Source organism: Mobula birostris, chromosome 27 (genome assembly GCF_030028105.1).
Source record: "Mobula birostris isolate sMobBir1 chromosome 27, sMobBir1.hap1, whole genome shotgun sequence".
NCBI classification, from domain to species: Eukaryota; Metazoa; Chordata; class Chondrichthyes; order Myliobatiformes; family Myliobatidae; genus Mobula; species Mobula birostris.
Window position 1 is genome coordinate 23,688,139 of NC_092396.1, and position 15,803 is coordinate 23,703,941.

Here is a 15,803-nt window from a genome sequence, read left to right on the forward strand (position 1 = left end):
GCAATGCTTAATAATATATAAAAACTGCAAATTACATTTTATATATATATATATATATTTAATTGTTGAATTTATTAAGTAGTATAAAAACAGAAATAATACATAAGTAGTGAGGTAGTGTTCATGGGTCCCATTCAGAAATCGTATGGCAAAGGGGAAGAAGCTGTTCCTGAATCATTGAGTGTGTGCCTTCAGGCTTCTGTACCTCCTACCTGATGGTAATGTTTCTGACAAGCCCTTATTTCTTGATTTGTACTGTAATATAGCATATCTGAATAGCAAGCTTGATGACTTTTCCTTTCTCTGAAAGCTTTGGAGAAGTACGTTTGTTGCAGCTGTGGGAAAATGGTTGCACTGGTGGTAATGAGCAACTTGCTTTAGATCAAATCTAATCAAATTCAAGTTTAATTATCATTCAACCATACATGAATACGTACGAACGAAACTGACTTCCTCTGGGGCTAAGGTGCAAAACATACACAGCAATTCAAAATAGCGAGCAAAAAAAAATATAGTCACGCAAAAAAAGAAACACATAGTCCAAGATCCTGATTGTACAGATTCCAGGCAGTGCACAGCCACTGCAATATAGCCTGTCATTTCACCGATCAAACACTGGAGGGCAGCACCGATGGGAGGGGGTCAGCCCCCAGCCAAGCATGCACACCATGCTACATTGCCTCTGCCATCTCGCTCCTGGACTGCATCAACAGACAAGTCTGCAGCTTGAGGCCTAGTCCTTGTTGCATTCAAGGCAACAGAACTCCCATGCCGCCTGTTGCATCACTAAACAAGGGAGCTTACATTATCAGTATCCAACAGGGAAGCATAGATGCATTGACCACCAACACCAGACAGTACTACAACCCAAAATAATCATATTGATAATCTGATAATGGTACTTTTATGACGTTTATCTCATTTTAAATTGTCCATGGAATCTCTTGCCCTTTTTTCTGCAGGTTTTTATACTGCTTGGCTTCTCCCTGCTGCTCTGATTGGAACATTTGTTTTCATCTCTGGGTTGATGTCAATGAATACGAACAAGTCAGCGTAAGTCAGTTGGCCAAAGGAAATTCCGAGCCACCAAAGATCCTGTAGTTATCAGATTATGGGAAAGGATAACTCTAACAGGCTTCTAGATCAGCTTTGATAGGACTCAGTTTATAAAGCATGCTGGGCGTTTTCATGAACCTTAATGAAGACCTTGAGGTTGAAATATAATTGTGGTGAGTGTGTATGATATAGCAAATGAAGTTATCACTAAATGTGAACACCATTTACTGTCAAATACAAAACGTTGCTACTAGTTGTAAACTCAGTATTACTGATATCATAAAGGTAACATGATGAAATGAAGATTGATTTGGATGTAGTGGACTACCATATTCTACAAACCAAGGGACAGTATTGTACAAATCGAGTAGGAGTACAAGGGAGTTCTGCCTGCTAACATAGAGGAGAATTACATTCTCTAGGACAGTACAACATCAAATAGACCTGGAGCACTCCAGAATCCCTAGGTGACTCTAGGTTGGTTGACCTCGTTATGGGCAACTAGACTCAATCCTCCTAAGCTGGAGAGGTGATCCCTAGATTCTTTTGCCACTCTGAGCATTATCTAGAAAGCTCAGTTTTGTTGTTTGTATGCACATAGGGTAAGGAAGTGGCTGAATGAGCACCATAGTCAAGTAAACACCTATCTAATCTTGCAGATCCTGATTAGCAAGTAGTTTGAGGTTGCCAGGCTGTTAAGACAAGTGCCATTTCAGTTCAATGCATAGGGTTCAGAAAGTATGAAAGGAAACATGGGGAGAGGATGGAAGGGGACAAGGTATAGTTGGGGGGGTGGAGGAAGAAGAAGAAAAATGTGGGGGAAAGTGAAGAATGCAGAAGCTGTTACCAATAAGCAAGCAGGCGCAGAATTTACAGAGAGAATGTACTGATCAGTGTGTTGTTCACATGTTTCACTTGTTGCAGAGAGCAGATTTGCAACGTCAGCACCCAGTACCTCATGTGTCCTCTCTGTAATACCTGTGACACCTGGAATATCTCTGAGATCTGTTCTATGGCTAAAGTACGTCTCCAAACACATGGTGATGACATTGTTTGTGTGTGTGTGTGTGTGTGTGTGTGTGTGTGTGTGTGTTTATACAATGATACCTGTGGTCATGCAACAACTTGTTTCTGAAATTGCATATGGGTTAATTGAATCAAAGGCACTTTAGCTCTAATATAAGTTACTATCTTCTGAATAGTGTAGGTCTCAGAGCTTTACACACCTGTGGTAACAAAATCTCCAGGTGTAGAGATATCAGTCGAGAGGGCAGTCTGATAATGAAAACAGCAATTATTGTGGTGTATGGGAGCAGGAGCAGCTCTTTTAACCTCTCCAACTTGTTACATTGTTCATCGTGGCTAAGCCTGAGAATCATCTCATCCATAGTCCTCAGAACCTCCTCATAGCAGAAGTGGACTCAACATTATAACATGTAAGACCTGGAAGTTGCTTTTTCACACAAGGAGAGAAAGGGAACATGAAAGACATTGATGTCAATTTAGGCTTTCAACTTGCTAAAAATGACAGGGCCCTATACGCACCAGTATATAGATAAGGCCATATTCAGGAACAGATCATGTGGCCAGTGGCAGTTAGTGCATCTTGCAGACTGCTGTCTTTCTGCCTCGTCTAACCCTATCACAATATCTTCCTATTCTCTTCCTCTTCTACTTAACTAACTAATGCAACAATGACATTTGCCTGTAGAAGCAAGCTCCACATTCTAACCACTAGCTAGATACATAAACCTCTGTTGAATTTCATTTTAAATCACCTCTCAGCCTTTTCTTTTCTGGAAATAAGAGCCTCATCCTGTTTAACTTTATCTGTTGGTTAAGATGTTTATATTAATTAATAGAGCATTTTTCAATAATGACCACAAGATGTATTTTCTAAACGCTAATGTTCCCAGTGGAGTTACCACAATGTTGACTTGTCTTTTGCTGTTATATCGTCCCTTCCTGCAGCTGGGTTATCTTTTTGACCATCCAGGCACTGTCTTCTTTAGCATCTTCATGTCTTTCTGGGCCGTGACCTTCCTGGAGTACTGGAAGCGGAAGAATGCGACTCTGGCACATCACTGGGACTGCATGAACTTCGAGGAGGATGAGGTGAGGTGTCAATGAATTTAATCTCAAATCTAATCTATTTTTGTCTGCTACAGATCAAAATTACTTGAAAACTTCATTATCCAATTCTGGGAAGGTAACATGAGATTTCAACATTCCCTGTGAGTGTAAACTCACAGCCAACTTTCAATATGTTGAATTTGAACAATGAGGTGACAGTGCAAAATTAATGCAAAGAGAAGGAAGATGCAAGAGGCCTGTGCACAGGGTCTGTTGGAAATTACTGTGCTTCTGAGTCCTGTTATACTGTGTATGTCTTAATCTTGCAACATCATAGCAAAAGGGGAGGACAACCACATTGTGTGAATAAGATATTTCTTTTCTTGAAATAAATTTTCCGTAAGATGATGCAATCTGACCATTGTATTCTGGACATACAGTCTCAAGTAAGTTCCCAAACATGAAGATGATCCACAGTTACTCCAGGCCTTTTTATAGCTCATCCCAACAGAAAATCTGTATGATATCAAGCAGGTGATAGGAATAAATGTGCATCTCTCTGATTTTTGACATTTTACCTTCAAGTCATCCTTGGACCAGGGAACTGATGTGTTGAGGAGGTAGGAGAGGATTCTGTTGTGTGAGGATTTGTCTTCACTAGGGCTTCTAATACAAGAAGGACAAACTGGATATCTCTCCCTTGTGTCCGATATAATTGGAATGTAGTTGCTTGAAAATGATTGGTTATTGGTTGATATTGTTCTGTTGGGTCTTATAGATCAGCGGTCCCCAACCACTGGGCCGCGGACCGGTACCGGGCCGCAAAACATGTGCTACTGGGCCACGAGGAAACGATATGAGTCAGCTGCACCTTTCCTCATTCCCTGTCACGCACTGTTGAACTTGAACATAGTGTTGCCAACTGTCCCATATTTGCTGGGACATCCCGTATATTGGGCTAAATTGGTTTGTCCCATATGGGGCCGCCCTTGTCCCGTATTTCCCCCGCTAAGGTTGAGTGTGCCTATGAAACCTTTCGTGCCGAAATGGCGTAAAGTGAAGAAGCAATTACCATTAATTTATATGGGAAAATTTTTTAAGCGTTCCCAGACCCAAAAAATAACCTACCAAATCATACTAAATAATACATAAAGCCCTAAAATAACTCTAACATATAGTAAAAGCAGGAATGATATATGATAAATACACAGCCTATATAATGTAGAAATAATGTATTGTATGTACAGTGTAGTCGGGAAGATTAAGCCAAAACCAATATGTGGAAAAAAAATTGGCACGTACGCGCAAGCGCACGTCACCTATGTGCACGTACATGCGTGCGCACACAGGAGCCTGCTCAAGGCTTCATGGTCATGGTAGTCTTTCTCAGGGTAAACACAAGTGTCCCGTCAACACACACAAAAAATGCTGGTAGAGCGCAGCAGGCCAGGCAGCATCTGTAGCGTCTACAGTGGACGTTTTGGGCCGGGACCCTTCGTCAGGATTTGACTGCTACTTTTGTCCCTTATTTGGGAGTGAGAAAGTTGGCAACCCTAACTGTAAAAGACCTGTTGAGGTGAGTTTAACCCTACTTGAACATCCCCCCCCCCCCCCCCCCCGGTCGGCCGGTCCGCAAGAATATCGTCAATATTAAACCGGTCTGCGGTGCAAATAAGGTTGGGGCCCCTGTTATAGATCCTTCTGTATAATAAAACATGGTTTGGGCCACATTTGATGCTATAATCTTATGAAGCAATTGCTGAAGTATTTCTTTCAGTGCTTTTAAAATCTAATGGCATTGCGTTCTAATAACAGGGTGAAAGAAAGGAGGATGTTTTCAGATATTGCTGGCCATGAGACCTAATCGAGTTGTTTTCCTGCAGGAGCGCCCTCGGCCCGAATTTGCCGCAATGGCACCACGAATGGAACAGAATCCAGTCACTGGGATCAAGGAGCCATACTTCCCTGAGAAAGATCGTATATCCCGCATCATCACGGGGTCCATGGTTATAATAGTTATGGTGAGAGGATAGATTTTGTTTGCATTGGCGTGTTCTTGCCACTACGGACATGGAGCTGATCTAGGTTCATGAGGATCTATGCAGAATTACAGCCTTCATATCTGGCTGCTGAAATTCTCCTGGATGTTTTGGATATTTTGTACAGAGATAAGAAACTGGTGAGATTGTGACTAAGTAACTCTTGGGAACAGAAATAAAATCATAGCAGCCCATGCGGTTCCCAAGTTGTAGTGGAAATGGGCTCTCCCTAGAGCAGGGGTTCCCAACCTTTTCATGCCGTGGACCCCTACCACTAACCAAGGGGTCTGTGAACCCCAGGTTGGGAACCCCTGGTCTAGATTATCAGCAGCAAAACCAACCCCTAAACAAAGCCTGGTCTAGCATCAGTATGTGCAGAAGCTGCCTCAGATAGCAGCAGGGATGTTACCTGCCTCAGAACCATCAAACGTTTAAGCTCGACTTTCCATGTGGAAAGGTTTCAAGTATTTGTCATTATTGCTTTGCAGCATATTTATTTAAAAATTTGGATTTTTGCTCCGTTTTGGTGCACTAAAATGCAACTGCATATCGTGCTGACATCAAATCAGATGTTCTGCAAAAAAAAACTTTAGTCAAAAAGGTGTTTGCAACCACATTAGCTTCAGAAATAAGCAATACAGTACACCTGGGCTTGCAAGATTCCCAACCAGACCTTGCTCAGTATTGCATATCTCTGGGCGGCAGGCAACCAAAGGAGAATGTCAGCTCTTAAAGGCACACTCTGTACACCAGCCCCAATCTACATTATGACAAGGAGACAGAGGGGGTTGGTTAGATGGAACTGTTCCTACATTCACAAGTTCCAGTCAATGAGATGCGTGCCAGGAGGGGTTCTCTGTGCCTCAGGAGAAGTGTCACAGACCCAGGGAAACAGCTGTAAGCAGAGCCTGATGGGGTGACAATTCCCACAAAAGGCTGAGCTTAAGCTTCACATTTTGTGTGTCAGCTTGCCGCTGTATACACCAGTGCAGAGAAAATCCTCACTGAAACGTACGTTATGCAGGCACCTGAGCCCTTGAGGTTATACGAGTGCAGTCAATGGCTGACCACCCTTGTGCTTGCGGGGGGCCACCTATTCCTCACCGAAATCAAACTGGACAAAATGATTTCTTCACAAGGGCAGTGCCTGACCAACTGCTCTGATCCTGCAGTCAGCACTGAATTGCAAGATGTGGCAGGGATATGCAGTGGCTGCTTGCAGAGATCTTGTGTAAAAGAAGTTGAGCGTCAACATTGCATGTGTTTCACGGTGAACGCAGCCCAGGGAAGAGCCAGTGGCTGAAGGTCTTTGTGCACGTTGACACACATGGAGAAGCTAAGCTGCGGAATACATTGTTTATGGGAGAGATCCAGGTAATGATCCATGAACAATGCCATCATTGGCACGTTGGAGAAAGGTTAGCTGCGCTGATGTGCACCTCATATGGAAGTGAATACAATTTTGCCATTGGTGTGAGTTAACTTGGAAATGTTCTCTTCTGCATTCAGGAGGTGCTGAGTGTAGGACCATTACCACATTGCACAATCATTATTGGGAAAGACCACGCTGGTTTGATGGAGCTAATGGGCTGACTGATTATTGGGAATGGTGGGAATATTTGACCATATGAATCTAATCCAGAGTGTGTGATGCTTTCTGAGAATTTGTCATATGAGGTTTATTACTTTACTAATTATGATGCGACAATAACAATTATTATTTTGGCTTTCTTTTCATTTTATCCGGCCTCTTTTCTCATTCATCCTATCACTCTTGTACCTCCTTTTCTCTCTCTCTCATATTTCCATTACTCATTTTTTACTTTTTTTTCTCCTCTGTCCTATTCCCTCCTCCAACCCATTGGTCCCTTTCTCACACCCTGACCCTGCCCACAATTGTCACTCATTCTGTTTCATCTATTCCCCTGCTTTGCCCAGCTGTCTGTAGTGATGATCTTCCTGGTGACAGTCATCATGTACCGTGGAATTATCAGTGTAATGATGTACCACACAGGCAATCCCATTCTAATGACCCAGGTGAGAAACAGGATTCACATTGTTTTAATTAATTTGGGGTGATTTGCATGTTCACATTCATTTGGGATTTGGGAATCGTTGTATTTATCGTCTCTCAGTAATTGTCCTGCTCAAGTGGTGAGCCATCCTCTTCTATCTCTGCAAGTCCTTCCATTAAAGCTACTCCCACAGCACTATTGAGGAGGGAGGGATTCCAGGATCAGACCCAGCAGTTCAGGGCAGCATGGTGGCATAGTGGTTAGCAAAATGCTTTAAGCTACAGGAGACCCAGGTTCAATTCCCACCGCTGCCTGTAAGGAGTTTGTACGTTCTCCCCGTGACCGCGTGGGTTTCCTCCGAGTGCTCCAGTTTCCTCCCACAGTCCAAACCATTCCAGTTGGTAGGTTAATTGGTTACTGTAAATTGCCTCATGATTAGGCTCGGATTAAATCGGGGGTTGCTGGGTGGCATGGCTGGAAGGGCTGATTTCGTGCCATATTTCAATCAATCAATCAATTAAAGAAAGAACAACGATATGTTTCCAAGTTAGAATCGTGCCCCCTTCAAGGGACGGTAGCCCTTGTCTGAAGCCTGAAGATCTTGTCTTTCTTGGTGGTAAAGGCTATGGGTTTGGAAAGTGATGTTAGAGTAGCCTAACTGAGTAACTCAATGCGTTTTGTAGATGGTTTACAATGTAGCCATCATGCGCTTGTGGTAGAAGGAATGAATCCTCAGGGTATTGCTTGAAATGCCGCAGTAGGATTAAGCACAATTATTTACCTTACCTTGAGTCTTTAACCCAAGATCAATTTTGAATAGCTACTGCTTGTATCTGCTGTAATCAGTAATTTCAAGGGCATGAGAGTTGAAAAACTATACCTTGGTGCAATAGTACATCCTCCTCTGAACTGAGGAATAAAGACATTGTTGAGGTAGTGTTCAGAGTTTTACACTGCCTGTGACTGAGAGTATTTGATGGAATAGTGAATAAGGAGCTTTTCCCTCTATTTAACATACTTTGTTTGCACTTGATTTTCTAGATGGGACACAGGAGGAGAAGCTGTTTCAGATATTCAGCTGCAGGTGACCTGTAAATGACCAAAGGTGCCAAGGAATGTTGGGAATGGGAAGCTGTGTTCCCCCACTCATAGCTGCAACAACATGCAATGCACCTAATCCTATCTTTCATGCAAATATTGTCTTGCAAAGAAATGTGACAAACTGGCAGGGAAGATATTTAGGCTAACTGAAGGTTATGATGGGAAGAGGAGTTCTGAGGAGACTTATATACAGAGAAAGAGAAATTGGGAAAGCACTGAATATCTGAAGAATGCCACAGCAGGAGATTTGGCAGATGGAAGGGGATGTACAGAAGAGTAAAGCATTAGGTCTAGGCAACAGGGGTAGATATCTAAACTGGTTGTCTATCTCTTTTCTGCAATTAATGTCAATTCTGACATCTTCATGGTGATGGTAGACTTAGATTCATAATATCCAGATTCCATATCCATGCAGAAAGTCCTTGAATCTTTGCTAATGTTGCGGTGGTGGGAATAGGAAGGGTGTGAGTGCAGCAGGCAATCCTTCAGCAGTGTGGACATTCTGGTTTTAACATTTGGATATCTCCTGCAGCAAAGCCTTGAAGCCCAATCTTTCCTTCTCCTCCTCTGAAGCCATTAACTCTTATTAGGTGCAATTTATGGCAACAGGCCATAATTGCCCGTACAAGGCCCCATTTTTTATACACTATTGTTATGAGCAGTGTAATTACTGGAGCTGTACTCAGTGTAATGCCTCATTCCCTGACAGGCTGGAAACATTGCAAACATCAGTGGCTCCATGGTAAACCTTGTACTCATCCTGCTGATGGGCCAGATCTACACTTCGCTTGCTGAAAAACTCACCAGATGGGGTAAGGGAAACACCATAGGCCACCAGCACAGTGATTCTGGAGTCAATTTCACTTTGTGTATGATGTCCCAGCATTGATTGACGTTAGATTCAATCCTGGGTGCTTTTAGTACCTTTGACATCAGCTAGACTTCTGATAGCACCTTTACTTTTAATCCAGATTATAACCATTTCCTGATAGAATGCACTAAATAATTTTACGTGCCCTGATAATATTGGAAGGATATCTCTGAAATTTGGGAAGTGTCAAAGATTAGAGCTAATGAACTTGCATAAATGTATTGGTACAATTTAGAAGTGATTGTAAAGATTAATTTTCCAAAATGATCGTAAGGTTCAAATTTGCACATTTGTAATGGTTCCGCAGGACCAACAATAGATATTGACAATCTGGAACAAGTTTAGTGGATTTCACTGACCTATTAATGCTACAATCCCAAATTAAAGCAGTAAACCACATTTATATTGTAGCTGCAAAGCAAAAATGTAGTTGGACTATGCACAGAATGTACCTAATGTGTGCATTAACTGGCTGTGTGATAGTATGAGTCAGATTCTGTGTTGGCTGTCTGTGCATCCACTGCATGTATAATTTGGAATATGCCTGTGATGCATGTTTGTGTATGTGTGTGCCTGATTCATCTGAGAGCATTACTTATATGTACTGTACATGTACACACATGCGGATTCCTGGTCCCTCACTATGTATTGACACTTATTTCTTTGTCTTGTCCAGAGATGCATCGCACACAGACTCAATTTGAGGATGCTTTCACCTTTAAAGTCTTTGTGTTCCAGTTTGTGAATTTCTACTCGTCCCCATTCTACGTGGCTTTTGTGAAAGGACGGTGCGTCGGAGAGAAATAGTTTAATATTCAAATGGAAAGATGATCATCTGTTGGAATTTTTCCAGAGTAGATCACAAGATGATAAGCAATTATGTGGCATTCCCACTAAGATAAATGCAAGCAGTAAACAAAGATTCAGATGTATCAGTGTCTGAGAATCCGGCTTCTGGTGAAACGATTATTAGAATGTAGTAGTGATCAGAACATTTGCTTCTCCTAAGCTCCAATACCCTGACCTATATGTCTTTCCTCCATCCTCGCTCTACTGAAATCAGAACTGTTCATTGTGATTCCTATGTTAGTTTATTGCTCATCAGGATGTAAACCTAACAGATTTCCTGTGCTTCCTGAACATGTAGCCAGACCTTCACACCACTCTTACTACTTCACACTGAACTTGACCGTACACCCACGAAGCATCTACTCTATCTGTCCAATTTAAAATTCTCAAACTCATGTCTTCATTTCTTCATGATCTCTCTCTTTCCAGTCCAACTTTATCATTTTTTACTTATGTATTATTCATATCCACAGAACTGAGTTGCTTGCTAGACGACTTAAGAGCAGTTAAGAATCAACCACATTACTATGAGCCTGGTGTGAGACTGAGTACGGACACCACATTTCCGTCCCTGTATGATGTTTGTGAATCAGAAGAATTTCTTTTAGACTGTCTAGTACTTTCATTATTTCCATTGCTAACATTAATTTTCAATCCTAAATTTGCTGAATTATTTGTATTAACCGATTAACAGTGTTAATTTGGTCAGTCATTGAGAAGTGCCTTGGAATCTGTTACTACATTATGGCTACTATAATTAATAACTGGTCTATTAATTGTCATATGTGCTGAGATCCAGTGAAAGGCTTTTGTCTGTGTGCCATTGAGACAGATCATTCCAAACGTAAGTACATTGAGGCACTACGAAAGGATAAAATATGCAAAATCAGAGTCAAAGTAGGGTTTATTGTCATATGCAGAGGAGGTGCAATGAAAAACTTACTTGCAGCATCATTAGAGGCACATAACATCATATAACCAACATCAACAAGAAAACCATGGAAACTATGTTTACAAAAAAAGCAAAACTGGAACAAAAACAACATCCATTTTAGCGCAAAGTGATCAAAATGGTCACAGTTTTGCGAAACTCGAGAGGTCAAGGACACAACCCACCCAGCCAACACACTTTTCGTCCCTCTTCCCTCCGGGAGAAGGCTCAGGAGCTTGAAGACTCGTACGGCCAGATTTGGGAACAGCTTCTTTCCGACTGTGATAAGATTGCTGAACGGATCCTGACCCGGATCTGGGCCGTATCCTCCAAATACCCGGACCCGCCTCTCACTTTTTTTTTGCGCTACCTTACTTTCCCTTTTCTATTTTCTATTTATGATTTATAATTTAAATTCTTAATATTTACTATCGATTTGTACTCCAGGGAGCGCGAAGTGCCGAATCAAATATCGCTGTGATGATTGTATGCTCTAGTATCAATTGTTTGGCGACAATAAAGTAAAGACTAGGGTTATGCTGGTTGGTTCAAGAACAAAGGGAAGTGGCTGTCCTTGTAGCCAGTGGTGTGGGGCTTCAAGCTTCTGTACCATCTTGCCAGATGGTAGCTGCAAAAAGCTGGCATGGTCCGAATGATGGGCATCTGGTGTTATAGTTACAGAGAAAGTGCAAATGCCATCGCAAGGTAGACTGAGAGAGCAGCAGTTCATCTTTATCATATAAGATGTCTGTTCGAGAGGCTTATAGCAGAAGGATAGAAGATGTCCTTGAGCCTGGTGAAGCTTTTGAATCTCCTGCCTGATGGGCAGGTGTAAAGAGGGAATGACCAGGGTGTGAGGAGGGCACTTCTTGCTGCCATGGTAAAGCAGTCAACATTAACAAAGACCCCCCCACCCACCATGCATAATCTTTCTTCTCTCCCTTCCAATTGGGCAGAAGATACAAAAGCCTGCAAGCACATACCTCTAGGCACAAGTGAGCCTTCTCTCTCACTGTTGTGAAGAATGGTTTTCTACTATGATAAAATGGACTCTACCTTGTGATGACCTTGCACCTTATTGTATACCTGTACTGCACTTCCTCTGTAACATTTTATTCTGCACTCTGATATTGTTTACCTCAATGCACGGTTGTAATGAATTGATCTATATGAACAGTATGCAAGACAAGTTTTTCACTATACCTTGGTACATGTGACAGTAGTAAACCAATTTATTAGTTTAACTTGATTATATAAATGCAGGTTGTTGTTGCTGAGAGTGGAGTTCTTTTTTTAAGGATATCTTTTTTTTCCTAAGGTTTGTGGGATATCCAGGACATTATGGCAAGCTGTTTGGGATGAGGAATGAAGATGTGAGTATGAGACCATTTGGTCAGGACTTCTTTTTCCCAGATTTCTCCCCCTTTTTCTTGAGGTTATGTCCATGTGGATAAATTTTTCCAGACCAAGAGAGAGTGAGGTACCTACTCACTAAACATGTTTGACTGAACACGCTCAGCAACTTTTCTTCACTTCCTTCGGAATCCTTCCCTTCTCTTGCTTATGGGTGACCATTGCTCCTGGTGCGGCCTTCTATATATTGGTAACTGGGGTGATATACTGCGTCCGGTGCTCCCGGTGCGGCCTTCTATATATTGGCGAGGCCCGACTCAGGCTGGGAGACCGTTTCGCTGAACACCTACGCTCTGTCCGCCAGAGAAAGCAGGATCTCCCAGTGGCAACACATTTTAATTCCACGTCCCATTCCCATTCTGATATGTCTATTCACAGCCTCCTCTACTGTCAAGATGAAGCCACACTCAGGTTGGAGGTACAACACCTTATATTCCGTCTGGGTAGCCTCCAACCTGATGGCATGAACATTGACTTCTCTAACTTCCGTTAATGGCCCTCCTCCCCTTCACACCCCATCCCTTATTTATTTATTTAATATATATTTATATATATTTAATTCCCCTCCCCCGTTTTTCTCTCTCTCTCTCTTTTCTCCCTCTCTTTTTTCTCCCTCTGTCCCTCTCACTATAACTCCTTGCCTGCTCGCCACCCTCCAGGCTCCCCTCCCCCCTTCTCTTTCTCCCCAGGCTTCCCGTCCCATGATCCTCTCCCTTCTCCAGCCTGGTATCCTTTTTGCCAATCAACTTTCCAGCTCTTAGATCCACCCCTCCCCCTACTGGCTTCTCCTATCATTTCGAATCTCACCCTTCCCCTCCCACTTTCAAATCTCTTACTATCTCTTCTTTCAGTTAGTCCTGACGAAGGGTCTCGGCCCAAAATGTCGACTGTACCTCTTCCTATAGATGCTGCCTGGCCTGCTGCGTTCACCAGCATTTTTTGTGTGTGTTGGGTGAAGAAAGTTTGTTATGTTTCTCATTGATCTGAAGTCACACCTAAAACTTTAAGATGCCTTTCTCAGAGGCTGACTGACCTTTTCTGAATACCTGCTTTTCTTTAAGTGTTTGCATTTTCATTTGTTTTTGTTTCTGTGGATAAGTCTAGTTTGAAAGTGTAACAGAGAGTGGGACATCCATGGGTTGCCCAGTTACATGGCCTGAAACACTTGTATAGTGACTGTGAGAAGAGCAGGTTAATTATTAAAGTATCTTTAACAACCAGGAGGAAATTGTGAAATATGCAACAGGGTACGGCTTAAGAATAGTGGTGGAGTATGAGAATGGGGGGTTATCATCAGATCTCTGGATCCCCTGGATCAAGCACTGCCCTCTGTCATTAGGACATGCATAGTGAAGTTCTATTTTGGTTCTTATCATCTATTTAAAGAGAAAATAATTTTAGGGTTAGCTCATTGTGAATAAACACGCCCTGTTTGCTTCTTATCACTCTTTCTTATTTATTTATATATTCACGAGATGTGGTTGTCGTCAGCTAAGCCGGCATTTATTGGCCATCCCTGGTTGCCCTTGAGAAGGTGGTGATGAACTGCTGCAGTCCCTGAGGTGTAGGTACACCCACAGTGCTGTTAGGGAGGGAATCCCATGATTTTGACCCAGCGACAATGAAGGAACGGCGATACGTTTTCAAGTTAGGATGGTGAGTGACTTGGAGGCGGATTTCCAAGTGGTGGTGTTCCCGGGTATCTGCTGTGCTCGTCCTTCTAGATGGTAATGGTCGTGGGTCTAGAAGATGCTGCCTTAGGAACTTTGGTGTGTTGTTGCAGAGCATTTTGTAGACAGTACATACTGCTGCAACTGTTTGCAATGGTGGAGAAATTGGATTTTTGTGGAAGGGGTACCAATCAAATGGGCTGCCTTGTACCAGATGGTGTCAAGCTTCTTGAGTGTTGTTGGAGCTGCACTCATCCAGGCGAGTGGCGAGTATTCCATTACACTCCTGACCTGAGCCTTGTAGACGGTGGACAGGATTTGGGGAGTCAGGAGGTGAGTTACAGGCCACAGGATTTCTAGCCTTTGACCTGCTTTGGTGGCCATGGTGTTTATATGGCTGGACCATTTCAGTTGCTCTTCTTCCTATCCATTGTGATGTTTCGTTCTGAGGGACACTGTAATATGTGTGAGTTCACTTGCTCTTTTTGGTTCTAACAGTGCGGTCCGGGTGGGTGTTTCATCGAACTTGCTCAGCAACTTTTTATTATAACGGTGGGGAAGCAGATCATCAACAACATTCAAGAGTTTGTTATCCCGTGAGTAGATATTTACATTTCCTTCGCAGCACACAAGACACTTGGGGAAGGAACATCTTGAGTGAACTTTAGGGATTTCTGTATCCTGGCAAGATTCATCTCTGCAGTGAGACCTTCACGGTGTGCACAGTGGAATGGGGTAGTTGTTGCTGGCTGAGTAGATGCCTGCAATTCAGAAATGTGCCTTGGTAACCTGGGTTCCAAACTGACTGACTCTTGACGTAAACACAGACCAATTTATAAATTCTGGCATTACTTGAAGCACAGAATGATGGAATTAATGGATCTGCTTTGATGCACCGTTCAGTAGATGCATTGAAGCTACGGTCTAAAAGTGCACTTTGGTATTCTTAGCCTTCAGGACCATTATGTAGCCTAGATGTGGAGTTCAGTGAAAATCTAAGATGGCATACTTAAGTGCAGGTGGCAGTGTGCTTTGATAATCTGTTAATGGAACCCATGGCCCTCTAGCCACCAATCAGAGCCCAGTAGTGATGCACTATTCTGCCTAGGCTCACCTTCCGGCAGTGTAGGTGACTGAATTCTGTTGTTGTGTGCATTTCTCAGGAAGCTGAAGACCTGGTGGCAGAAGAGGAAATTAGCTATCGTCAGGGGTTCCCAGATCTGTCAGGAGCCTAAGCGATGGGAGGACGACTATGAACTCATTAATTCTGAGGGATTGTTTGAAGAGTATCTAGAAATGGGTAAGTTGGAATTTTTTATGTAGTCTACTTCCAAATTTTCCCTCTGCTTATCCACCCAATATGATAGATACTCTTTTTCAGGTTAAACCATTTCAAAAAGGACAGATAGCTATAATTTATAAATGGTTATTGAATTTGCGAAGGGTACCTAACGATAAAATTAAAGGTGCCTGGGAATTGGAATTTTGAAAGTCACTTTCAGATAATCAATGGGATAAAATTTTTCATTTGGTAAATACCTCATCTATTTGTGCCCGTCATTCCTTAATACATTTCGAGGTAGTACATCGGGCACATATGTCAAAGGATAAATTAAGCCCGCATTTTTCCCAATATTGATCCTATTTGCGACAGATGTAATACTTTAACTCATATGTTTTGGTCTTGTATCAAGATAGATAATTTTTGGAAAGATGTCTTTAAAACTTTATCAAAAGTTTTGAATTTGGACCTACAACCGAATTTATTTACAGCAATTTTTGGGA

At 42.3% G+C, this 15,803-nt stretch overlaps 1 protein-coding gene across 1 annotated transcript in view; it reads left to right on the plus strand.

The window, feature by feature from the left end:
- ano11 (anoctamin 11) overlaps positions 1–15,803 on the plus strand; it is a 41,483-nt gene that overhangs the window by 9,652 nt on the left and 16,028 nt on the right. Inside the window, exons 6-15 of the mRNA XM_072244882.1 lie at positions 963–1,053; positions 1,981–2,077; positions 3,028–3,171; positions 5,013–5,150; positions 7,107–7,205; positions 8,994–9,096; positions 9,832–9,943; positions 12,254–12,308; positions 14,517–14,614; positions 15,182–15,318. Of these exons, the coding sequence (XP_072100983.1) occupies positions 963–1,053; positions 1,981–2,077; positions 3,028–3,171; positions 5,013–5,150; positions 7,107–7,205; positions 8,994–9,096; positions 9,832–9,943; positions 12,254–12,308; positions 14,517–14,614; positions 15,182–15,318 (1,074 nt within the window). The remainder of the gene's footprint in view (positions 1–962; positions 1,054–1,980; positions 2,078–3,027; positions 3,172–5,012; positions 5,151–7,106; positions 7,206–8,993; positions 9,097–9,831; positions 9,944–12,253; positions 12,309–14,516; positions 14,615–15,181; positions 15,319–15,803) is intronic.